The sequence below is a fragment of the Hevea brasiliensis genome, chromosome 1 (genome assembly GCF_030052815.1).
Source record: "Hevea brasiliensis isolate MT/VB/25A 57/8 chromosome 1, ASM3005281v1, whole genome shotgun sequence".
Classification (NCBI taxonomy): domain Eukaryota; kingdom Viridiplantae; phylum Streptophyta; class Magnoliopsida; order Malpighiales; family Euphorbiaceae; genus Hevea; species Hevea brasiliensis.
In genome coordinates, this window is record NC_079493.1 from 14,388,808 (window position 1) to 14,416,215 (window position 27,408).

At 33.4% G+C, this 27,408-nt stretch overlaps 1 protein-coding gene across 1 annotated transcript; it reads right to left on the bottom strand.

Annotated features, from left to right (window-relative positions):
• Positions 1–14,704: 14,704 nt before the first annotated feature.
• Positions 14,705–23,693, bottom strand: LOC110660970 (BTB/POZ and MATH domain-containing protein 4). Its single transcript, XM_021819441.2, has 4 exons — positions 23,071–23,693; positions 19,564–19,909; positions 19,183–19,462; positions 14,705–15,214 (listed from the first exon to the last, which is right to left on the bottom strand). The coding sequence occupies exons 1-4, from the start codon at positions 23,469–23,471 to the stop codon at positions 15,027–15,029; spliced, it is 1,215 nt and encodes a 404-aa protein (XP_021675133.2). The 5' UTR covers positions 23,472–23,693; the 3' UTR covers positions 14,705–15,026.
• Between the last annotated feature and the right edge of the window lie 3,715 nt (positions 23,694–27,408).

Sequence of the window (27,408 nt, forward strand, 5' to 3'; positions counted from 1 at the left end):
TTAGAGTTGAAAATCTCAAAAGAGACTTGTGAAATGCTCATTAAGAAAAATAAAGTTCTTGAAGCTAAAATAGAATCTTTGACAAATGATTTGGCAAAATTTACAAAAGGAAAAGAAACTCTAGATGTACTTCTTGGAAACCAAAGAATTTCAAATGAAAAGTATGGAATTGGTTTTGATGGTTTCATGAACTATGGTAAATATAAGAATCATTTCATTAAAACATCTACATCCTCCTTGCCTTATGTTACATGTTATTATTGCAATAAAAGAGGTCATATGATTAGTTCTTGTGCACTTAGGAAAGGTCTTCTTAAGGTAAAGAAGGTATGGGTGCCAAAAGGAACCTTACCTAAGATCACTAACCCCCAAGGACCCAAAGTTGCTTGGGTACCTAAAGCTCAGTGATTAAATTCCAGGTCTGTTTCAAAGGGATGAAGAAAAGTGAAAAATGGTATATAGATAGTGGTTGTTCAAAGCACATGACTGGTGAAAAGGACAAGTTTTCAAAAATCACAATGGAAGATGGAGGACATGTAAAATTTGGAGATAAAGGGAAAGGAAAAATAATTGGAAATGGCACAATTGGAACCAACCCTTGCATTGAAGATGTATTGCTTGTTGAAGGTTTGAAATATAACTTGCTAAGTGTAAGCCAACTTTGTGATAAAGGTTTTGAGGTAAAGTTTACTTCTTCTCTATGTACAATCAATAACTTAGATAATGACACAATGTTCATTGCCAATAGATCCAATAATGTTTACTTGCTTGACATGAATAATTTTGAAACTAATCATGGTACATGTCTAGTATCTTTTGATAACTCTAGTTATTTGTGGCATAGAAGACTAGGTCATGCAAGCATGCATACATTCTCAAAACTATCTAAGAAAGAACTTGTTAATGTTCTTCCTAAGATTAATTATGAAAATGAATTTCAATGTAGAGCATGTCACTAGGAAAGCATACTAGAGCATCTTTTAAATCTAAAAATATTGTGTCTACCACTAGGCCATTAGAATTGCTTCATCTTGATTTATTTGGACCCGTATCTCCTACTAGTCTTGGTGGGAAGTCATATGCTTTAGTTATTGTTGATGACTATTCAAGATATACATGGACATTCTTCCTTGCTCACAAGGATGAGACTTTTGAGAAATTCACCTCTTTTAGTAAAATGGTTCAAAATGAAAAAGGTTTTTGCATCACATCTATAAGAAGTGACCATGGAACTGAATTTGAAAATCATTTATTTGAGAGATATTGTAATAAACATGGAATCAACCATAATTTTTCAGCTCTTAGAACCCCACAACAAAATGGAGTTGCAAAAAGGAAAAATAGGACTTTCCAAGAAATAACTAGAACAATGTTGAATGAAAATAATTTGTAATACATCTTGCTATGTGTTGAATAGAATTTTGATTAGACCAGTTTTGAAAAAGACCCCCTATGAGCTGTGGAAAGGAAGAAAACCAAATATCTCATATTTCAAAGCATTTGGTTGTAAGTGCTATTTTTCAAATAACAAGAAGGATAACTTAAAGAAATTTGATGCTAAATCCGATGTCGGAATCTTTCTTGGGTATTCAATAAAGAGTAAAGCCTATAGAGTGTTCAATAGAAGAACTTTAGTTATTGAGGAAACTATTCATGTTTTGTTTGATGAGACTAACCCTTCTATCAGAAGGAAAATTGTTTGTGATGATAATAATGAGCAGGTATTTGAAAAAAAAAAATAATATCAAGTCAAAAAAAGGAACAAATTGATGGCAAAGATGAAGAAACTCAAGGAGATACCACAATAGATGTTCATAATGCCAATGATGATCAAATCTATGAAGAAATGCCAGATTTGGAAGAATTACAAGTGAATGAGCCCCAACATGAAAATTTACCTAAAGAATGGGGATTCCATAGAAATCATCCTCAAGAAGACATTATTGATGATCCATCTCAGAGGATGATGACTAGAGTACAATTGAGAAGATATTTTGGTAATGTTGCTTTTGTTTTACAAATTGAACCTAAATGTTTTGAAGATGCTCAAAATGATGAAAATTAGATTCTTGCCATGCAAGAACAACTAAATCAATTTGAGAGAAATAAAGTTTGAAATTTAGTGCCTAAACCAAAAGATCATTCAATTATTGGTACTAAATGGGTTTTTAGAAACAAAATGGATAAAAAAGGCAATGTTGTTAGAAACAAAGCTAGACTAGTGGCTCAAGGCTACAACCAAGAGGAAGGGATTGATTTTGATGAAACTTTTGCTCCAGTTGCTAGAATTGAAGCTATTAGAATGTTGTGTGCCTTTGCATGTTACAAGGACTTTATGCTTTATCAAATGGATGTCAAGAGTGCATTTTTAAATGGTTATATTAATGAGGAAGTGTATGTTGCACAACCTCCAAGCTTTGAAAATCATGAGCATCCAAATCATGTTTATAAACTTACTAAAGCTTTATATGGTTTAAAACAAGCTCCTAGAGCATGGTATGAAAGGCTTAGTAAATTCCTTTTACAAAATGATTTCCAACGAGGCAAAGTGAACACAACACTTTTTGTTAAGAAGCATCATAATGATATGCTCATTGTGCAAATTTATGTTGATGATATAATTTTTGGTGCTACTAACGAATCTCTTTGCAAGAAATTTTCTAAGATTATGTAGAATGAATTTGAAATGAGCATGATGGGTGAGCTCACATTCTTCCTTGGACTTCAAATTAAGCAAATGAAAGATGGCATCTTCATAAATCAATCAAAGTACATCAAGGATATGCTAAAGAAATTTAAAATGGAGGATTTGAAGAGCATGAGCACTCCTATGAGCTCAACAATTAAAATGGACAATGATGAAAAAGGTAAAGAAGTAGATAAAAAGCTTTATAGAGGTATGATTGGCTCTCTTTTGTACCTTACTGTATCTAAACCAGACATACACTTTAGTGTTTACTTGTGTGCAAGATTTCAATCATGTCCAAAAGAATCCCATCTAAGTGCAGTTAAAAGGATCTTTAGATATCTCATTGGCACATACTCAATTGGTTTATGGTATCCAAAATGTGAATCATTTAATCTTGTTGGTTATAGTGATTCCAATTTTGCTGGAAGTAGATTGGATAGAAAAAGTACTTCAGGTACTTGTCAATTTCTTGGTCTTGCACTAATTTCTTGGCACAGTAAGAAACAAACTTCAATAGCTTTATCTACAGCTGAGGCAGAATATATAGCTGCTGGTAGTTGTGTTGCTCAAATTTTATGGATGAAACAACAATTGGAAGATTTTTGTTTAAAATATAATCTTGTTCCAATTAGGTGTGACAACACTAGTGCCATAAACTTGATCAAAAATCCAGTCCAACATTCAAGAACAAAACATATTGAGATCAGACATCATTTTATTAGAGATCATGTCCAAAATGGAAATATCAAAATAGAATTTGTTGCCTCTGAAGATCAACTTGCTGATATTTTTACAAAACCACTTAATGAGGAAACCTTTTGTAAAATTAGAAGGGAAATTGGCATAAGTGAACCACTTGCTTGAAATTTAAGTCATAGTAATTTCATATATTTGCATTTTATCCAATGTGTGAGTAATTTGCTGTGATATAAGTTTGCTAAGAAAACTATAAAGAACATTAGCTAACTTGTTTGGGTACTCGAAAAATTAGTTTACTAAGTTGTATGCTAATGTTGCGTGACTAAAATTAGTTTGCTATATCGTGTACTGTTAAAATTTCAAACCAAAAAGTGATTGTGCTTGAAACTCTCTGCGTGTCCAGCAATGCACTAACCTATTCACATTTGGTATCACATTCTCAGTGCTGTGTCAAACATATAGAAATATATATTTGTGCATATAAAGATAGATAGACATATTTGAAATAAATAAATAAAAAATAAGTTCAGATAAAGTACACTAAAATAGAAAAGTGTGAGACTCAAGAAACTTAAACATTTGCTACACGAAACCGTCACCCACTTTTCTTCTCTCCTCTGCATTGGCTTACGGCATTACCCTCCAAAAAAATTTTTCGGCAAATCTAACCCATTTTCATCAGACCGCTCATCTCTCTCTTTTCTCCTTCATTCATCACTGCCCCGAAAGCCATTTTAGATTTCACCATTTTTTTATTTTTCATCGATGGCTCGCACTAAACGCAAATCCCCTGCTGCTGCTGCTGCTTCGTCATCCTCATCAGCATCTGACGATCTCCCTGTCGCCGCATTACGGAAGAAATTGAAAGAAAAGAAGAACTCACCTGAACCTGAATCAACTGGTGCATCCTCTGACCCATCTAAGGTTGTTGAACCCACTGTATCGGCACCAAAAAAGAAAAAGAAGAGAAAAATGAGCGGGATTGATACCCAGCGAAGGTGCTGCCCAATCTTCGGGTTTTGTTGATAAAGCACTGCTTGATTGTAAATTCATCAAATGGGATTACTTTGGTCAGGTAAATTTTCAATTCAAAGAACTTTTTGAGTTTCAAGAATGGATGACTGTTTGTGAGTGTACAAATGCGTATTACCCTAGACTGGTTCAAGACTTTTATAGAACTTTAAGAACAGTTGATGATGAAGACAAATTTGAAGTTGTTCTGAATGATAGTGTGTATGTTGTTTCTGTTGAGTTGATTGCGAAGGCTTTGAAATTGCCTAATAATGGAAATCAAATCTCCACTCATAGAGATGTTGCTAAGGTTCCAGGCTTTAACTTGGCTAAGTTTGAAAATGAAGTCTTCCCTGCCAACACTGCCACCAATGAAAAGTCCACTAGCACAAAAGCTTTTCAACATATTAAAATCATTCACAATATGGTGAACTACATTTTTTGTCCTAAGTCTGGCAGCTATGGCTATTTGAGTTACCTGGATATGTGCATCATGTGGCACATTGTTAACAAAGTAAGGATGAATTTGGCTTATTTGATTTTCAAGAATATGTGCAAAGCTTATGGGATTGGAAAATTACCTTATGCACATCTCTTGACTGCTTTGTTTAAAGAGCTGAATATAAATGTTTCTAAGGAAAGTTCTAGGACAGATTTGATTGTGCTTAGAGAAATTCACTCTGACACTGATGGAAGAAAGAAAAGGTTTGAAAAAGGTGGTTCTTCCTCAGCTAAGGTTGGTTCAGATTCTACAAATGAATTTCTGAGTGAGCTTCAAGGGCTAAAAACTGCTATTAATGAGCAATTTAGTACAACCCATCAGTCTATTGATCTGTTGAGAAGATTTTTGGATGTGATTGACTACAAAGTGAGTCACTTGCTTACTCAAAATGAGGAATTGAAGAAACTGATTGTGGATTTTCAGCAGGCCAAGGAAACTAGTTTCCCAACCAAAGTTGAGACTGTTATACCTACAAATGATGCCTCATCTCCAGCCACTCAAGTCTCTGCTCATGGTACTAATAGGGGTGAAGGTAATAAGGTTGATGAGTCTCTAGCTGCTGTGGCACATAAAAGTGAACAAGGGGTTGAATATGAAATTGAACCTGCAGCTGAAGCCCCTGTTGAACATACTAGTGAACGGGTTGTTGAACCTGAAGTAGGACCTAAAACTGATGTCCCTATTGAGCATGGTAGTGAAAAAGTTGTAGAACCTGAAAGTGAGCCAGCTGTTGAACCTCAGAGTGAACCATACGGCACTGCAGTGCCTCTACAGGAAGCCTCTCTAAAGGATCACCACGAGAGTGCTCCATCTCAACTATTTGCAGCTGCTACACCTCCAGCCAAGAAAGGTTGAAAAAGATCTAAGTCTACCGTGTCAAAACCATACCAATCCCTAGCTGCTACCCTTCAACCACCATCTGATGAAGATGAAGCACAGAAACATGACCAAGGTTCTCAGCCACCTACTGCTAAACCTTCCAGGAAGAAGATGGTGCCTTCCAAAGCCACTCGTAGAAGCAAAAGACTTAATGATTAGCACAAAATCTGAATTTTAGTTTCCTATCTGCATTTTTAGTTTACTAGTCTATTTGCTACAATTGTTGACTGCCTTTTTAGTTTGCTACTGTTTACCTTACTGCGTTTAAGTTTGGGCTAACATGATTCTTTTTGGGTTATTTTCTCCTGTTTCCTTTTTGAATGATGAAAAAAAGGGGGAGAATAGGATGGATAATGATATGTGTTTATACTTGTGCTTATTCTTGTGACAAATGGAAGTGTTTTTTTGAGAATATTGTGAATATCTTATGAACATGCTTTATAGCATAAACTCAGGGGGAGCTTTTGTATAGCAAATAAATTTCTTGGAAATTATGTGCATATATTTAGGGGGAGCATTTTTCTGCATACTAACTTGCTTGGATATACATAATCTTACGCTCATTTTTATTTCTTGATTGATGATTCAATTGAGTTTTGTCATCATCAAAAAGGGGGAGATTGTTGACCCTGTGTAGCTCAAAATGATCATTGATTTTGATGATAACAAAACTCAAATAGAATCTATCTAACCCAACTTTAAAGTGATGTGTAGATTCTTTCTATTCTTTATAAAAGAACCTTTGAAGTTGCACCTAAGGAAAAAGGATACTCAAAGGCATTTCAAGACAAATCCAAGATGAGAAAAGAACAAGATTATGAAAACCAAGACCCAAAGTAAAGGTATGAAAGTCATAGAGGTAGAAATTAAGTCTTAGGACTCATGTGAAAAGAATAGATGAGAGTTTAGTCGAATGGAGCTCAAAAATGAAACTTTATTTTCTGATTACTTTTTCTCATCATGACCTTGGATATTGCTATTGGAACTTATTTTTCTTCTTAAGGTCTAAATCTTTGTTTTTAAATATTACAAGTTGAGACATGCAGCTGTTGACTTAGTTTGCTAACTGCTTTGCTAAATATTAGTTTGCTAATATGTTTGCTAAAACATTAGTTACTAACTAGTTTACTACTGTTGCCAAAATTTCATTAGTTTACTAAATGATTAGAGCTGCTCAACTTCGCACAAAAAGACAAAATAACGGCCATTTTGTCTTGAGCAGTGTGTATAACATTCCAAAAAGGTTTCAAACGGTCTAAAATGATTTGGGACTATAAATACACCTTCTTTACTTCATTTTACATTTGATGAAAGCTTACATTTGAACTCCAACTTTGATTTTTCATTTATTGCTTTCATTTAAGAGCTTTAAAGTTTTTGAGCTACCATTGGCAAATTAACTCATCTCTTCTTTATAGTTTGACTTGTATTGAGTAAGAGTGAGTGTTAAAACATTAAGTTGCATTTAAGAGAGGCTGTACAAGCACCTATTGAAGCTTGAGAGAGTAAGTGCTTGAGATAGCACTTGTCAAGGGTTCAAGCTACCTTGGTAAAAAGGTTGGTGTTGAAAAGTTGTAAAGGGCTTTTGGTCTCTTGCCTTTAAAAGAGCAAATAGTGGAGAGAAGACTCAAAGAGGGTTCTTTGAGAGAGTGGATGTAGGCTAGTTAAGCCGAACCACTATAAAAATCATTGTGTTTGATCTCTCTAACCTTAACCTCTTTACTTTTGTGCAATTTAATTTTTATACATGACCTTGAATGTTGATTGAATATATTGAGTTGATATATTTGAGGATTTATGAGTATGATGAGAAATTAGTTGAATATTTTGTGATGCATGTTGTAATAGCCATAAATATTGATTAAAGCTTGAATTGCAACTTAGGGACACTTTCTTGAAATACATATCATTGTCTTTATATATTAAGAAGCACCTAGTTAAACAAAGCCACAATTTTTCATTAGGCTATAAGCAAGGGCCGAAAAATTATTAAAGTCCAATTCACCCCCCCTCTTGGACTATTTTGGGACAACAGTTTGGTTAGTTCCTTAAAGAGCTAAAAGGATAAATTAAAGAGTGAAAAAAAAAAGGCAAGAGTGTGTAAACACATAAGAGGGTAAAAGTCTAAATTATGTGAAACACAAGTGGAGTGACATTGATTGAGTGTAAACACATGAGGGAGAGTTGTGAGGATATTTGCTAACATTCTTTTGCAGGTCTTACAATTATGTCACACAAAAATAGTGAGGAAGAGAAACCAGATCAATTTTTCACAATGCAAGCTATTCAACAACAATATGAGTAGTTGACTTTGATGCTTGGAGACATAAGGAATCAAATGGAAAGACAATAGGCTAGACTAAACAAGCAAGATGCTACTATAGGTAACTTGCAAAGGGAGAGGTCTAATGCTAGGAAGCAAGTTAGACACAACAACAATAACCCTCCCCCTGAAAAGTTTGAAGATGAGCAGGATGAGGAAGATGAGAATAATAATGATCAAGCTTCAATCATAAACAAGGGCAGATTTTATCAGAGGAGGGAAAGGCATGAAAGAAGGCTAAGGAGAGATGACAGGGGTAGAGATAGTGTTGATCGAAACATTAGGAGCATCAAAATGAAAATTCCATCTTTTCAAGGGAAGAATGATCCAGATGTTTACCTTGAGTTGGAACGCAAAGTTGATCTAGTCTTTGATTGTCACAACTATTCAGAAGAGAAAAAGGTAAAACTTGCTGCTGTTGAATTTACTGACTATTCTCTTGTATGGTGGGATCAAATGATTTTAAGCAGAAGAAGAAAAAGAGAGAGGCCTATTGATACCTGGAATGAGATGAAAGCTGTCATGAGAAGAAGATTTGTCCCTAACCATTATTACAGAGAATTGCATCAAAGGCTGCAGAGACTCACACAAGGGACAACGAGTGTGGAAGAATACCATAAGGAGATGGAGATGGCTATGATTCGGGCAAATGTTAAGGAGGACAAAGAAGCCACAATGGCGCAATTCTTAGGTGGTTTGGATAAAGAAATAGCTAATTTAGTGGAGTTGCGGCATTATGTGGAGCTAGAGGACATGGTGCATATGGTCATGAAACTTGAAAAGCAGCTTAGGAGCAAAGGGAAAATATATTTCATACTAGATGCCTCATTAAGGATAAAGCATGTAGTATGATAATAGATGGAGGTAGTTGTACCAATGTAGCTAGAACACTATTGGTTGAGAAATTAAAGTTGTCTACTTTGAAACATCCTAGGCCATACAAGTTACAATGGTTGAATGAATGTGGAGAAGTTAAGGTGAGTAAGCAAACATTAGTTGCTTTTTCCATTGGTAGATATCATGATGAGGTTATATGTGATGTGGTGCCTATGCATGCAGGTCATTTGTTGCTTGGTAGACCATAGCAGTTTGATAGGTGAATGGTACATAATGGTTACAGAAATTGGTATTCTTTTGAAAAGGATGGCCGAAAGATAACATTGGCTCCATTAACTCCTAGACAAGTATATGAGGATCAAGTAAAGTTGAGGAGATCAATTAAAAAGGAAAACACTAGTAAAATTGAGAGTAAAAGTGTAAAAAAAGGAGAGGCCAATAGTTCTAATGAGGATAAGAGAGTGATTGAGAGTAAAAATAAAGAGAAAAATAAAGAGAGGAGTGAAAAGTCATTGAGTGAGACTAGAAAGAGAGTGAATCCAGAGCAAAAGGAGGGCAAAGAGAGAAAAATGATCTTTTTTGCAAAAGAAAGAGATGTTAAGAGTGCATTTTTTCCTAAAAAGCTAATGATTGTGCTTATATACAAGGACGCTTATTTGAATCTTGCTGACCTTAACAGTTCTTTGCCTAGTTCTACTGTTTCTCTTCTACAGGAGTTTGAAGATGTCTTTCCTGAAGATATTCCTAATGAGTTGTCACCTATTAGAGGAATCGAACATCAGATTGATTTTGTTCTTGGAGCTGTAATTCCTAATAGACCAGCTTACAAAAGTAATCCTGAGGGGACAAAGGAACTTCAGAGGCAAATTGAGGAGTTATTGGCAAAAGGGTATATGAGAGAAAGCATGAGTCCATGTGCAGTTTCAGTGCTATTAGTGCCTAAGAAGGATGGTTCTTGGAGGATGTGTGTTGACTGTCGAACTATTAATAAGATTACGGTAAAGTATAGATATCCCATTCCTAGGCTAGATGACATGTTAGATGAATTGCATGGTGCTTATGTCTTTTCAAAAATTGATTCGAAAAGTGGATAGCACCAGATTAGGATGAAAGTAAGAGATGAGTGGAAAACTACTTTCAAAACAAAATATGGTTTATATCAGTGGTTAGTTATGCCTTTTGGATTGACTAATGCACCTAGTACATTCATGAGATTAATGAACCATGTTTTGCGTGCATTCAGTGGTAAGTTTGTAGTGGTATACTTTGATGATATATTAGTATACAGTAAAAATATGGAAGAACATATGCATCAATTGAGGTGTGTGTTTGAAGTGCTTAGAAAAGAGAAATTGTATGCTAATCTTAAAAAGTGTACTTTTTGCATAGAAAGAGTTGTGCTTTTGGATTATGTGATTAGTGCAAAAGGTATTGAGGTGGATGAAGAGAAGGTAAAAGCTATCCATGATTGGCCGATTCCTACATCTGTTACTGAGGTACGTAGTTTTTATGGTTTAGCTAGTTTTTATAAAAGGTTTTTTAAGGATTTCAGTACTTTAGCTGCACCCTTGACGGAGATTGTTAAAAAGAATTTTGGCTTTACATGGGGTGAGGAACAAAACCGTGCTTTTAACTTAATTAAAGATAAGTTATGTTCTGCCCCATTACTGAGTCTTCTTGATTTCACTAAAACATTTGAAATTGAATGTGATGCTTCTGGGATTGGTATAGGTGTTGTTTTGATGCAGGAGAGACGTGCTATTACATGTTTTAGTGAAAAACTGAATGGTGCAGCATTGAACTACTCAATGTATGATAAAGAGCTTTATGCCTTGGTGTAAGCATTGGAGACATAGTAGTATTACTTGTGGCCAAAGGAGTTTGTGATTCATTCTGACCATGAGTCATTGAAACACTTGAAGGGGCAAAACAAGCTCAACCGTAGGCATGCCAAGTGGGTAGAATTTATTGAGACTTTTCCTTATGTTATCCAGTATAAGCAAGGTAAGGAAAATATAGTTGCTGATGCATTATCATGCAGGTATGCTCTTATCTCTACTCTTAATGCTAAATTGTTAGGTTTTAAGTATGTGAAGAAGTTGTATGCTAAGGATTCTGATTTTGCTGTTGTTTATGATTCATGTGGGAAAACTGTCTTTCAAAAGTTTTATAGGTATGATGGATTTTTATTTCATGAGAATAAATTATGTGTGCCTAATTGCTCTATGAGGGAGTTATTTTTGTGTGAGTCACATGGTGGTGATCTCATGCGACATTTTGGGGTTAGTAAGACTTTGGATACATTAAGGGAACACTTCTTTTAGCCTCATATGAAAAGAGATGTGGAGAGAGTCTGTTCTAAGTGTATCACATGTAAGAATGCGAAGTCCAAGGTCTTACCTCAAGGCTTATATACACCTTTGCCTGTACCTAGTGAACCATGGGTTGATTTGTTTATGGACTTTATTTTGGGGTTGCCTAGGTCTAAGGAAGGTAAAGATTCTATATTTGTGGTAGTGGACAGATTTTCTAAGATGACACATTTTATTCCTTGCCATAAAACTGATGATGCCACAAATATTGCTAATTTATTCTTTAGAGAAGTTATGAGGTTGCATGGCATTCCTAGGAGCATTGTTAGCGATAGAGATGTTAAATTCCTAAGCTACTTTTAGAAAGTATTATGGGGTAAGTTATGTACTAAGCTGCTATTTTCTACTATGTGTCACCCACAGACTGATGGACAAATTGAAGTAGTTAATAGAACTTTAACAACTTGTTAAACATAATTTGAAATCATGGGAAGGATGTATACCATTTATTGAATTTGTATATAACCGAAGTGTGCATTCTTCTACTGGTTTTTTACCTTTTGAGATTGTTTATGGGTTTAATACTTTAACTCTATTAGATTTCTTTCCTTTGCCTTTGCATGAGATTTCAAGTTTAGATGGAAAAAAGAAGGCTGAATTGGTTAAAAGGATCCATGAACAAGCTAAACAACACATTGAGAAGAATAATAAGAGATATGCAGTTCAAGCCAATAAAGGAAGAAAGTGAGTTACTTTCCAACCAGGAGATTGGGTTTGGGTGCATATGAGGAAGGAAAGATTTCCAATTCAAAGGAAGTCTAAGCTTCATCCTAGAGGAGATGGTCCATTTCAAGTGGTGGCTAAGATTAATGACAATGCTTATAAGTTGGATCTCCCTAGTGAATATAATGTGAGTGCTGCTTTTAATGTTGCTGATCTTTCCCCTTTTGATGTAGGTGAAGATTCAAGGACGAATTCTTTTGAAGAGGAAGGGGATGATGAAAATCAACAAGAACAACAAGACCCTAGTAATGTTCATGAGATGATTCAAGATGCAATAGCACAAGAAGCTCCAATCACAAAGACTAGAGATAAGAAGATGCAAGAGTTGATTGAGGAAGTAGTTGCACAAGAAGCTAAATATCGAGATACAACCAATAAATTGGGGTTACAAGAAGATGGGAAGTGGCTTAATTTAATCCAAGTTTACGTGGGTGATGATCAAGAAATATTTGAACAGAATTGATGGATAGTTATACAAATTTAGTGTCTTTTTTTTTTAATCTAGGATAAATTTGAATAGTTTTATTTAATTATTTTTTGTTACATATACGTTTTGGGCCTTATTTATGTGCTTTTGGACCTTGAGTAGGAGTGCAGCCTACTCCAGGTTTTTTATTAGTTTTAGGGTTTTATTTTATTTTTTTAAGTTTAGGGAATTAGGGTTTCAGCCGCATATATAAGGCTAACTTAATACTTTTTGAGGGAAACATTACTTTGGATTAAATCAATACAAGAGAGGAATTTTTCCTAAATTCTTTTTTGAACTAAACTAAATTCTTCAAAAGTGATTAATCTTGTAGGATTTAACGATCTTGATATTACTGGTTCTTGTTTGATTATAAACTTTGGGTCAAGAATCTTTAATTCTACCTTTGAATTATCTTGGTTTTCAATTATATATAATTAATAGGTCAATGTATTTTTTGGTGTCTGAACTTGATTTTGACTTTCTTGGGATTATAAACCAAACTTGTTTGTAGGTTGAAAGGCATCATTCTTGAGGTTCGCATCACTTATCTTTATTTGTAATCTAATAATTTGAAAATTTTTATTTCAGTCTTTTAAAAATTCAGCTATGTGGGAATGAAAAACTTTTTAAGACTATTACAAGAAAATATGATGACTCAATTAAAATTTTATGACTCAAATTAAAGAATTAAGTTAAACAAATATAAGAATTTCTTGTTTAGTCATACTTCCGATATCTACTTGCTTCTCATTCAAATGATGAATTTCAAATAAACTAGTGCCTTATTTTAGTTTTGTTTTTCATTGAACTTGATGAGCATAAAAATATAATAATATTTTTAAAGTTATTTATTTATTTATTTTAAGTACCATAGATTTTGATTTAAATGAAAGTCAAGATACTCTTTCTGATGGATGACTAATTGGGCAGATCATAATGAAGAAATACAAGATATTGAGAATGATAAATTTGCTATTACAGATCCTCATATAGGAATGAAATTCAATTCGCATATTGAGACATATTCTTATTACCAAACTTATGCTATATTTTCAGGATTTGGTGCCTCTACTATTACCAAGGTCATGTATTTGGTTAATTTAGAGTGGGTATGTAATTAGACTGCTTTGTTGTGCTTTAAGCAATGTCTTTATTTTCAGTGTTTTTTGTCTTTAATTTTAAAAATTTTTATTTGAATCATGTCGATATATAATTGCTTGAACAATATATTTTCTTTACTGTAAAGAAAAACAAAAAGAAGTGGTATTTTGATTATTTTGTTTACCAGAAAAGAAAAAAATAAAAATAAGTTTTGTTAACAGCAACACTTCTTTTCTTCTAATCACTTTTTTTCACTTTGAGTTTCATTATTTTGAATTAATTTGCCATCAAAAAATATTTTTTAGAATTAATTTAAATTAAACTATGATTTGAAAGGTTCAACTTAAAAAATAGAATAAATAAATTAGAGATTAAAGAAATTAATTAATTAAAGAGAGAGAAAGAGTAATTAATTAGAAAAAAGAGAAAAAAAAAAAGAATTAATGATTTTTTTGAATATCTTGATAATAGGTAATAAGTTATCTAAAAATTTAATAAATACTCTTCCACCAATTAAGAGAAGGTTGTTGGATAATCACTTTTTTATGTGACTATAATTAGGATTCCTCATTTTCTTGATTTTAATAATTTTATTAAAATATAAAAATAATTATACATGCATAACATAAAATCATATAAATAATTTAATATTACAATCAAACAATTAAAAATATTTTCATAAAAAATAATTTCCATCAAAAACATTTGTTTCTTTTCCACGAAACAAGAAAAACAAAGAGTCTAAATAATCTTTTTCAATAAAAATTTTAATTAAATCATGATACTTCAACTTAATTAATTAATTAATTAATTATATGGGTTCAAATATAATTTACAAATTAATATAATATTTATTACAATTACGATTTACATATATTTTTTTTGTACAAACGATTTACATAATATTAACAAAAATTGTTATCTTATTCTCACTATTTAAAACGGACGCTAATACTTTTAACTGAATTACAAAAAAAAAAAAAAAAAGGGGGAAACCTCACCCTCGCACTTTCAAGAATGGAAATGTAACTATTCTATGTAATTATTTTAGAAAGAAACCCAGTTTCTAATGCCCATTAACACGTAAAGAGGACCGGGAAAAAGAAAACAACCAAAATTTTTGCAAGGAAGCCATTCTCAGCAGTTGACAGATTAGAATTGTTGGCAGCAATACAGGGAAAAAAAATAGCAGACCAATGTCTTAGTCCACACAAGATGAGACCTACGAGGACACATTCACAAACAACACAGTTATCAACTCTTACAGCTTACAAAAACATCCACAATCTAACTACATCAGTTAACTGCATTTATGTCAGCTATCTTTTAGGCAATGAGAGAATGGCAGCACAAAATGTTTTTTTTTTGCCCTTTTTTTTTTTTCATCATCATCTGCATTTACAAAGACTAATGAACAGATATTAGGTTCTTTGCCTGACCCTCCTGCCGTTGGTATCACCGCCATCAGAGAGTTGGGCCCATACACTACGAGATTTTCCGCCTCCACTACTGCAGTCCTCCTCGCAACCAGCCACGGTCTTCAGTAGCTCCGATTGCAGTGATGGGCAGTTCTCCTTGAGGTACTCAAAGCCATCCGACCGCATTACAGCTGTAACAACAATGCCCATTGGAAATAAGATGACAGTTTGTCGAGGAAAAATATAATATGAAGTGTAACATCTTCAATTCTGCTCTCAACTTAGACCTTCCACTTATATTGTTTGCTCCTTAAAAATAAAATAAAATAAAAAAGAGATGCATAAATATTCTCTTGATTAGTTGCTAGTTGTAAATCCATAAACCTCTGATATTTTTATGCCATCTAGAAATTTAATTTATGTCTTAAGGCAATGAAGGGCACCAAATTGATGTAACCAAACCACAAAAGGGAATACTTGATCAAAAACATTTTTGAATAATAATAATAGAAAAATTGAGTACTATCTATTTGGAGTATACTTGATGCTAGGCATGATGACAAAAATAAAAGTTGGGCTCAAAATTTGGACACTCATTCCACCATTTTTCCCCAAAAGGGAGGGGAAGGGGAATGAGAAGTGGAGAGATAGAGGAACCAGCAGGGTTGCCCCATCCCATGTTGGCTTGATTATTATTCAAGAACCGCTTTGTTTCATATCATCAGTGCAAATATGATGCTATCTATGCCATGTACCCATCTATCTTACAATCTTTATACAATTTGTTCATCAGCTCATTATAAACTCAGAAAAACTGTTATCAGCTGAAAAGGAAGAAACAGTAAAAGGCCATTGCAAGGGTGCTATTTCAATAGCAAAAGATATGCTTAAAATAATATTACTCCAATGGTAAATTTTGAAACTTAAGAAATAATAAGTAGGGAAAAGTACCCAAAAAAAAAACACAAACACACATGGTTTAGCGTTTTTTTAAGTAACGATTTGTGGCTTCTTATTGTGACAAATCAATACCCTATGTCTTGCTTTGGCAATTAACAGCCACATGCACCAACACCATTAAAAATGCTGATGTGGCAAAATATACATTTTTTTAAAATTTTTAACACAATTAACATTATTTTTTTTAAAACATCTTAATAATTAAATATGCTTTTGAAAGCAATTCATTAATTCACATTTGCCATGTCATTAATTTTAATGGTGTTAGTGCATTTGGCTGCTAATAGCTAAAGGACCAAAACACAGGGTACTGAATTGTCACTAAAAAAACATACTCCTACTCGTAAAAGCACTAAACCACATGATATTTTCTGCACTTTACCCTAATAGATAAAAATAAATAAATAAATAAACAAAGCGAACACATACTCTTGGTATAAGTTATCTTTCTCTTTAAAAATTCAAATGATACATGACCATAAAAAATCACAAGGCACAAAAAAATGATTCTGGATTCTAAAAACCAAATAGGAAAATTTTTTGCATCAATTCCTCAACAGTGTAAACCAAACCTTCCATTGCTGGAACTTTGAGTAATAAATTTAACTTTTATATATACCTACATATTTCCATATAATGAAAGGAGAATGTCAATTTATTTACCTACATATTTGCATATAATGAAAGGAGAACGTCAATTTATTTTAAACGTTTATAAAACAAAAAAATCATGCTGAAACCTTAACAATTGCCCCTATAGCAATATCAATACTTCTCAAATTAAGACAAACATTTCCAACTGGTATTACTGTTTCTGTTTGAATGATTCTCCTCATAACTGCCAATCTGATCACTTAAGTAGGGAGAAGTAATAGTCATGTGAATAAATAGATAAGAACTTTGTCAACGAATAAACATTTAAACCCACATAACATTGACACATAAGGGGACGTCCGAAACAACACATAGATATGGCACTTTAAGAAGGTAGGAAACAAAATGTTGGGAACTTACTTCGCAATGAAAGAAAAAAATCTGTATTTGATTTAATTATTTCAATATTGCACTGCAACATTAATTTCAACATTCTAGTGTCAAAACTCTAAAAACAAAATCTCTTAACAGTATTTTGCCTTGATGAATATAACATCTTGAATTGTTCTTCAATTAGGAATGCTTTAGTTTCACCAATTGCATAGATTAGAAAAATATAATTAAGTTTCTTTTTGTTCTATTTCTTAACTTTTCTTTTTCCCCCATGAAGCACATAAATTTTGAATATTATAGTTTGAACTTCATCTTAAATCTTTTAAACTGTAAATTAAACTCTAAGGTTTCCTTAAGTTTTTATTTTTTTTTAGATTTCCAATTTTAAAAAAATTAATAAACAAATAAAATTTTTCTAAAAGGTTTTAGCTTCCAAAACATCTATGATAGGGGAACATTGGCTTTTTAAAGGTTTCCATGCTTCACAGATTCAAACAAGGGGATCAGAAGGAAAAGAAACAGAAGCTCGTGAGAAATTTCTTTGATGACATATTTAAAAGGCCAATAAAATAGAAGAGATTATTACCAAATTTTTCTCCCTTTTAGAAATTTAGAGCTTCTTTAGTGGTAGAAATAGTTTCCTGTTTAGAATTTACAATTTCCTTTTCCATACCTAGTTAAAAAGTTCTCATTAAGAGAAGTAGTAAATGCATTAAACAATGTTCTATTATTATTATTATTATTGTTCAATTTATGTTGTCTTTATTATGAAATAACAAAATAAAGGCCAAATGTTATATAGGAGTAACCTTCCTTGTTTTGGACACATAAAGAGTATTAAATGAGCTTCACAACCTGGTAGTGCTCCATCTTTCCACAACTCATTCCGCCATCATTCCAATGAGATTCAAACCACAGACCTACTAGAGGAAATTGCTGGAGTTGGGAACCCCGAACACAGGTGCAATAATTACAAGTATAAATGTTAACAAAAATGGGTGATATGGTGTCAACAGCAGTGGTGGTTCTCATGGCCAAGGTATGATGACAGTTATCATAGTACACACATGGTTATGTCAACCCCTACCATCTAATACATTTCATCACACAATCAATATGCTTAATAAGTTGCAAATTGTTGGTTACAAAACTGCTCATCATTGTGTCTTTAGTAGTTTAAAGGGCCTATACATATTTTTTACCCAACTAGAGAGCCGACACAGACTACCTAAACAGCAACAGCAGCCAGCACAACTTAATGTCATTTCCTTCCAAATTCCTCCTCACATAACATTTTCCTAAAATTGTATACTTCTTATCTGTAATTTGTGAGCAACAACAACAAAAATTTTCCCCTCTATTATCTTCTCACACATCTACAATCTTGTACTTTTAAAAAGCAATGCTGCACATGCACAAAACCAATTTTTTTTAATAAGTCCAAAAGCATTGTTATCAAAGTCTTTCATATCACTCCTCAAAACTAATTCATGATATGATGACCCTAAAAAGAGATGGAAAACAAGCTTAGAAATAAATCCATTTCACAATCCCATAGATTGGAAATTTGGTTTTATATTATAAAAAGGCATTAGTATTGGCATTCCAGGATTAATTAACAACAATTCAGCTGCAAGAAATATGATAAAAGTCAGTCAGAAAGAAGTTCTCTCTCGTGAAATTCATTAAAGGCCTTCATAAAATACAACAGCAATCAACAATGGACCTTCTAACTCTCCAAATAATAAACAGAGAGGGGAAAAAAAAAAAAAAAAGAATTCCAACTGCCCAAGGGAGAATAGATTTAGGCATGAAATCCCTTGAAAGTAAGCAAACTTCTTGTCTTATGCATGCTGATAACTGGCTTCCCTACCACTTCTATCAATATTTTGCAATTTAATTCTAAGTTTCACTGTTGGCACTGCTTTAATTATCTAATTACCTTACGGGAAGATTACATATTTGCAATTAAAACTCAAACTCGAGAAAATAAACGAAATTATACTACAACACCTCTAGCAGCAAACATATTTGGTTCTATACACATATGACTACAAGTAAAACAATAACACACTTGCATGTCCATCAAAGGATATCCCACGACAGCATATTCATGCTCAAACAAATCAATGCTTTGTATCTACAAAATACAACAATTAACTCTACAAATTATGTTAGACGGGAGAAAATGAATGGGAAAACTGAGCATTACCTGCAAGGTTTTCAGCAGCAAAATTTAGGCAAACAGCTTTTAATTCTGTAGCATGATGACAGTCGGCCAAGGCCAAAATGCTGGCAACAGAGCTCACAGATATATCCTTGCAAAGATGAGACTCACACATCAATCTGAGCCTGTCCAGACCATACCTGTCAGCTGCTGCTAACAGTTTTGCCGTTAATGTTTCAGATACCAAGGAAATACAAGACGAGCTAGATGTCTCCATGTCCACATCTTCAGTGAGAGTATCTCGGTAAATGAAATGCAACATGGCCTGTAAGACAGTAAAAATAATATAAAAGAAATAATATCTCAAGCACACAAATCCTGTCCATTGCCTTAAAGACACACTCATAGGATAATATAACTCTTCACCTTGAAAACTTTAGGTTCTAAATCAGTAATATGAACCACTTGCTTGTCTTCTTCTTCGGCATCAAAAAATTTAGACCGAAAAAAAGGAGATCGAGCAGCCAAAACCAACTTGTGAGCATGGATCTTTTCCCCTGCCACATTAAAAGTAATGTCTGAACCTTCCATATTTTCAAGCAGCATGCCAAAATGTGCTCCTATATCAGACTCTGGAACCTGAATTGAGTGTAATCGAGGACAATCTATTGCTGAAACCACTACCCCAACAGTACAATTTATTTTCAGGCAATCATCCTTGAGAAAGTCAGATGTTTCAAGCAAAGCTCGTCTGAAAAATCGCTTGTATCCCCTGAATTAAAGCAGAAACCAACAAGATTAATATCCAGGTAAAAAGAAAGCTGACAATGAATCATGTAATCATGAAAACAAAAAAGTACCGACAATGAATCAACATTTCTGGTGCTTACGCCGCAAATACTAAGGATGTGTTTGGTAGAAGGTTAAAAATCAAGAATTAAATATTACTCTTATAAATTTTAACCTTTAAAGAGAGTAATTATTAACCTAGTCCCCCCAAAGTTAACATTTAAACCCTCAAAAGGGCATCAATATTAATGAGGTGAATTAAGTATCCAAAAGTTAACCTAATCCTTTTAAGTACCCAAACAACATCAATAAGGTGTTAAAATTATAAAGTTAATAATTACCCCTTATTATCCTCATACCAAGCGCCCCCTAACAATATTATTATTTCCTATGAAAGGAGTATCAGAAAATGAGCAAAATCTCAACAAACCACAATCCAGAGGTTGGAAATAGATGAGAAAATGATCTCCCAACCTCAAAATATAGGATTAACTTATTTAAATAAATAATAATAATTTAAAAAAAAAACACTAGAGACAATTTGGCCAAAACTAGCAATTGTAGTCCCTAGGCTTTGTCCATGACACAACATCTTAATCCTTTTTTTCAGTACACTTTAGTACTTGATATTTCATATTATATTACATTTTGGTCCCTTAATTTTAAAATTGCACTTAAATTATTATATTATAAAATGCATTAGTTCCTCAAAATCTTCTATTTTTTCAGTGAGGATATTATAGGAACAATAAGTGATAATTTTAAAACAATATAGACCAAAGTGGTCTGGTGGATTTTGTGATAAGCCCTAAAATATACACATACTTGTTTACACACCAGCAACAATGACATACAAATTGAACTGAAATTATGTCAATATAGTTGGGACTGACATAAACAGGGACGACAAAAGAGAAAAAAAAAACATAATCAAGATAGTTGAGAGCATTGCAAGAGTAATAAAAATTTATAACGCAAAGGAGGAGGATAGAACCCCACATCCACTAAACTTCTACATTTACAGCAAGCAATTCCCTCAAGTGCTTTTTTTAATATATTACTATTATTATTAGACTTCTTAACTCAGTTCAAATAAAGTATACAAGTTCGACAAAAAAATAAATAAATAAAGTATACAAGAAGAAAGAGGAGGGAGGGAAAGAGCGCCAGGGGGGGGTGGGAAAGGAAGGGGAAGTGGGGAACACACACACACACAAAAAAACAGAAAGAAGAATGCAAGGAGCTAATTGCTAAAGTTAAACAGACTCAAGATCTTCAAAACATGTCAGAGAGCAAACTATACCATCATAATCTCACCCTAGTAAGTAATAACAATCTCAAAAACCCCACAGCAGATGCTCCACCAATACCTCCATACCTTTAAATAATCAGCTTTGTTAGACACCAAGTCCGCCTCTGGTAAACCCCAAGTCCACTTCAATATCCAAAACTTGTAATCCTTTCCTTTGATATCACACATCATCTTAAGTCTCTCTTTTCCCCTTCTTACTATTTCACCTACTAACTTATCACACTTCCGTACTAGGGCATTTATAATGCAACTAGATGAGATCATCAAGAAATGTTGCCTAGTTGCTTAATTACAAGAAAGCAACTAGAGAGATGCAGACAGATAATAACAATATAATGGGATAGGCTTTCTTAATGATAAACAAGGGTGGACAAAATTTCATTGCTAAGTTACTCAGACATTAACTAATCGCTGATTTAGTATTTGATGACATCAACTAATTAAAAGCCATAGTATTTGCTGCCAGCTAAACTTAACAGGCAACTTCAGTGTGCGTACACTGTGTGTGTGTGTGTGTGTGTGTGTGTGTGTGTGTGAGAGAGAGAGAGAGAGAGAGAGAGAGAGAGAGAGAGAGTATTCCATATATTTCATATTCCTCACAGAAAGATGACAGAATAATTGTGCAAGGTCAAAACATTCTCCATACCTAGTTCCTATCTTTCTGTTCCTACAAAAGCCAAGCGGACCAGCCACAGGCCTACAGCAGTTATGAGAAAAGAAAAACAGAGATGAACAGAGCTTGGTTTACAAACTTGTTCCCTCCCAGTTCAATTTAAACCATTATAGAAACCATGTAACACATAATCAGCGCCATCATAAACCAAACATAATGCTGACAACAAAATTTTTTAGGAATAACACCATTACATAGACAATAGCTGTTGCAGTGTTATTTTGAGAGACAGAGAATCTGAATTATAATTGGTATAATAGTCATTTTTTGAAATCTATGCCATTAATTTGATAGATAAATCAATTTAAGATCTAGCTGCCAGGAAAGTGCATTTATTCAAAAATCAAAAGAAGCATCAGCCTCTGGTAACAAACCTACTACCTTATCACAATTAACCTTGTAAAAAAAGACACATAACACCAAATTGATGGGGGTAAGCACTCTATTGGGAGAAGTTAACTGATTGGAAAAATTTGCACACCTTGTATGATGTCCAAGCATCAAATGGAAAAAGAAATGCATTAATTAACTGTTATATTAACATTAAAGACATCTTTTTAAGGTCTTTACACCAGCATGATAGAAATGGGCTAAACAAGATCATCACCACGAACATGCTTCAGAAATTTCAGTTTGCCTAAATTTATGGGATAAACATAAACTAAAAGCATCAATGTAATAGCTATAATATATGCTCCCTCACTCTTAATTCCCTTCTCCTTGGTTGAAGCATTGAAAGTGTTTGATTATTGTTATGGATAACTACACTCATTAGGTCAATGTCAGTCATTAATTCATCATCCACTTCCTTACCCCACTTTCTTAGACTAATGCAATAATAATAAGCTTGGAGCGTTTCTCAAAATGCCCCATCAGAGACACAATTCCCCATCAGAGAAAATCTTTGATCACAGTAGAAACAATAGAAAACAATAATAACATGGCGTAATATCTGACTCATGAATGATAATTCATATGAAGGGTATGATTTAAGCTTAAACCCACTATCGAAATTACAAAAGGAAACGACCAGTCAAATAAAAAAAAAAAAAGATGATACCATCCATCGAAATTGACCCAAAAGAAAAAAAAAAAATCTTTTTAAGAAGAAAAGAAGAAAAGAAAAAGATCGGGATCAACCAGAAATCAAGAAAATTACCACATGCTACCGCGATACTTAAGCGTGTAGGGGCCACTCTCAAGCGAGCGATCGAAATGGCTATGAACCTTATGCTTCCCTTTCCCACTCTGATCAACTAGCGTAAGCTCGAACAACGCCCTGACGTCGGTACCCTCGCTGGCAAGGGCGATGAAGACTGAGACGTATGTTGAATTATCCTCCGGATTCTTGCCGTCAGGATAGAAGTATATCGCCCATTGGTACCCTCCCACAGTGAAATTATCGCTCGCAATGTGCTTGCCCACTCCCATTCCCTTGGCGAGCGAATAGCCCTGGATCACGAACCGGTGCGAGCCATTCACCGTTTCGGTAACCGACCGGGAGGACGATGGCGAGACCAGAGGGCTGGTCTCGGACTTGGGTACAATGGTGTTGGTCATTGTGCGGAGAAAATCGAAATTGGGGAATTATACATGGAATTGAAGGGAAATTTTTGAAGAATTAGATTAGATTGGGGGATGGGTGTAAGAATTTGAGTGAGAAATTGTGAGCTTTTGGTTATGAATTTGGGAAATGAGAAAGAATTCGCTAGAATTTTGATTTTAGTAACGGAGGTTTTTGTTTTTGTTTTTGTATTTTGTAATCCAAATCCACATGCAAGTGATATGAGCAATTATTTGGTCAACAGTAAATAAATTCAGACCAAAAAAAAACCTATAAATAAATCACTTTATTTAAAAAAAAAATAATTTAATAGTTATTTTTAAATGTATTTTGTCCTATGAAAAATTTATTATCTTAATAAAAAATAATTATTAAAAAACAATATATAATATAATTAATTATTTTAATTTAATGTAATTATTATAATAAATCGGTAACCTATGTTTATAATTTTTAATAAAATTTACCATATATAAATTAACTATTAAATTTTGTTAAAAAAATTATTTGTTGTTTTTATGTTAAATTTATTTTAAATTAATACATTTTTCATAATTATTAATTTTATAAACAAATCAATTTAAAAAATTATATAAGATAAATTACAAAATGTTATTAAATTATTTTATTTTTTAAATAAAGTAATAAAGTTTTTATATTTGTCAAGCATTAAAAAAATCAATTTAAAAAGTTACATAAGATAAATTACAAAATTTAATTAAATTATTTTATTTTTTAAAATAAAGTAATAAAGTTTTTATATTTGTCAAGCATCATTGACGTGAACCTTCAAATAATTGGTAACTTGAAAAATCCACATTCAAGAATTAAAGGAACAATATGGAAAGCACCAAATCAAGATGTATGAATTTGATTTTTTAAACCAACACAATCAGATTGTTGTGTAATTCAAAGAAAATATCAGAAATGGAATTCTTGACCTACTTCATATGGAGAATGAATAAACCAAGAATATTATGCACATTAAATCTTATAAGATAGAAATCTCAGCAAGTTAATAAGCTTCACAAGAATAAAGGCAACAGCCAATTTACTCACTAAAGAAGCAGAAACAATTTTTCATTAATATTCAAAGTGTGTCCTCCACTCTCTCATTACACTTGTATTTATAGTCTCTTGGCTCCAAAGTTAAAAACAAAAATATCCCTACTTTAATAACAACTGCAAGGAGCTTTAAGTCCAAACAAAAATTAATTAATCAAAAGACTAAAAACTCCTAACAAAAAGTAAATTTAATACAGCAGTAAATAAGGGCATTTAAGCCCAAAAGAGATGTGGTTATAATAGCAAGGAATATTCTTTTAAAGGGGTGCCAACAGATGCATGTACATGGGTTGGATATGGTGCATGCACGTCCACAGGTTATTCCATATAACCTAATGCTCTACATGACACCTGGTTACTTCCAAGCTTAATTTTCACCAAATTTAATCCTTTATAATTTTCTTCATGCCATTCCAGCTTATAATCCTTGCTCCTTAAGATTTCAAAAATTAAATTCTAAAGTGATTTAGCTCTAGCTCTAGTAATTGGACCTTGGATAAATTCCTTTGGCGTGGATGTAGCTTGATTCTCATCATCCCCCTTCGCTTCAAAAGGATTCGTCCTCGAATCTGTTCCTGCATCAACACAAGGAGATAAATCAGCAACACTAAAGGTGGCACTGACATTATACTCACCGGGCAGGTTTATTTTGTAGGCATTATCATTAATTTTGGTCAGTACTTGGAAAGGTCCATCACATCTTGATTGTAATTTTGATTTCCTTCGAGAGGGAAACCTTTCTTTGCGCAAGTGAACCCATACCCAATCTCCAGGTTGAAATGTAACTTTCTTCCTTCCTTTGTTGGCTTGACTAGCATATTTTTCATTTTTCTTTTCAATTTGAAGCTTGGCTTGTTCATGGACTTTTTTCACCAGTTCTGCTTTTCTTTTTCCATCTAAACTAGCAAGCTCGTTCACAGGCAAAGGTAAAAGATCCAAAGGAGTTGAAGGATTGAAACCATACACAATTTCAAATGGAGAATAGCCAGTAGAAGAATGCACATTTCTATTATATGCAAATTCAACAAGTGGAATGCAATCTTCCCATAACTTCAAATTTTGCTTAACCACAGCACGCAAAAGAGTAGTTAGTGTCATATTTACTACTTCAGTTTGACCATCGATTTGTGGGTGACAAGTGGTGGAAAATAACAACTTGGTGCCCAATTTTCCCCATAAAACCTTCCAAAAGTGACTAAGGAATTTAACATCCCTATCACTAACTAAACTCTTAGGTATGCCATGCAACCTAACAATATCTCTAAAGAATAAATTTGCAACATTTGTAGCATCATCAGTTTTATGGCATGGAATAAAATATGCCATTTTTGAAAACTTATCAACAATAACAAAAATTGAATCATGGCCTTGTTTAGACCTAGGTAATCCTAACACAAAATCCATAGACAAATGAACCCAAGGATCACTAGGGGTAGGTAAAGGTGTATACAAACCTTGTGGCAAAACTCTAGATTTAGCCTTAACACACACAACGCACCTAACACATACTCTTTTAACATCTCTTTTCATATTCGGCCAATAAAAATGTTCCTTTAACACATCTAAAGTTTTGGCAACACCAAAATGACCCATTAATCCACCAGCATGAGACTCATTCACAAGCAATTCACGCATGGAACTCTTAGGCACACACAATCTAGTTTCTCTAAACAAATATCCATCATGCCTATAAACTTCTCAAAAGAATTCTTTTCACAAGCTGCATAAACTCTAGCAAAGTCATCATCTTTAGCATATAATTCTTTCACATATTCGAATCCCAATAACTTTGCATCAAGAAGGGCAAGAAGGTTATACCTTCGAGATAAGGCATCAGCCACCACATTTTCTTTCCCATGTTTGTATTGAATCACATATGGGAAGGTCTCAAGGAACTCAACCCATTTTACATGACGTCTACTCAATTTATTTTTCCCCTTGATATGCTTCAATGACTCATGATCTGTGTGGATGACAAATTGCTTTAGCTAAAGGTAATGTTACCATGTTTCCAAGGCACGTACCAATGCATAAAAATCCTTGTCATATGTAGAATAGTTTAAAGCTGCTCTATTAAGTTTCTCACTAAAGTATGCTATTGGTCTCTTATCCTGCATTAAAACGGCTCCAATACTTATTCCTGATGCGTCACACTCAATCTCAAAAGTCTTAGAAAAATCAGGTAAAGCCAACACAGGAGCGGAACATAACATGTCTTTAACTTTGTGAAAAGCATCATCTTGTTTCTGTTCCCAAACAAAATTAATATTCTTTTTGACAAGATCATTTAATGGTGCTGCAATGGTACTGAAATTCTTAATAAATCTTCTATAGAAACTAGCTAGTCCATGGAAACTACGTACTTCAGATGCAGACTTTGGAATGGGCCAGTCTTTAATAGCTCTAATTTTTTCATCATCGACTTCAACACCATTAGCACTAATGACAAATCCTAAAAAGACAACCTTTTCCATGCAAAATGAACATTTTTTCAAGTTAGCATATAATTTTTCCTTTCTTAACACATCGAATACAGCTCTTAAATAATGCATATGTTCATTCATGCCTCTACTGTAAACCAATATATCATCAAAATAAACAACAACAAATTTTCTAATAAAAGCATGCAACACATGATTCATCAATCTCATAAAAGTGCTAGGAGCATTAGTTAGACCAAAAGGCATCACTAACCACTCATATAGTCCATGCTTTGTTTTAAATGCAGTCTTCCATTCATCACCTACTTTCATACGAATTTGATGATATTCGCTTTTCAAGTCAATTTTGGTAAACACACAAGCACCACAAAGTTCATCCAACATATCATTTAATCTAGGTATAGGGTGGCGATACTTTGCAGTGATT

Coding starts and splice junctions, on each gene's coding strand:
- LOC110660970 (XM_021819441.2), bottom strand. CDS start 23,471: ATGACCAACACCATTGTACCCAAGTCCGAGACCAGCCCTCTGGTCTCG. Junction 19,463..19,563: donor TAGAACCTAAAGTTTTCAAG/GTGAAGAGTTAT, acceptor ACTGTCTTACAG/GCCATGTTGCATTTCATTTA. Junction 15,215..19,182: donor TGCTGCTGAAAACCTTGCAG/GTAATGCTCAGT, acceptor TTGTTGTTACAG/CTGTAATGCGGTCGGATGGC.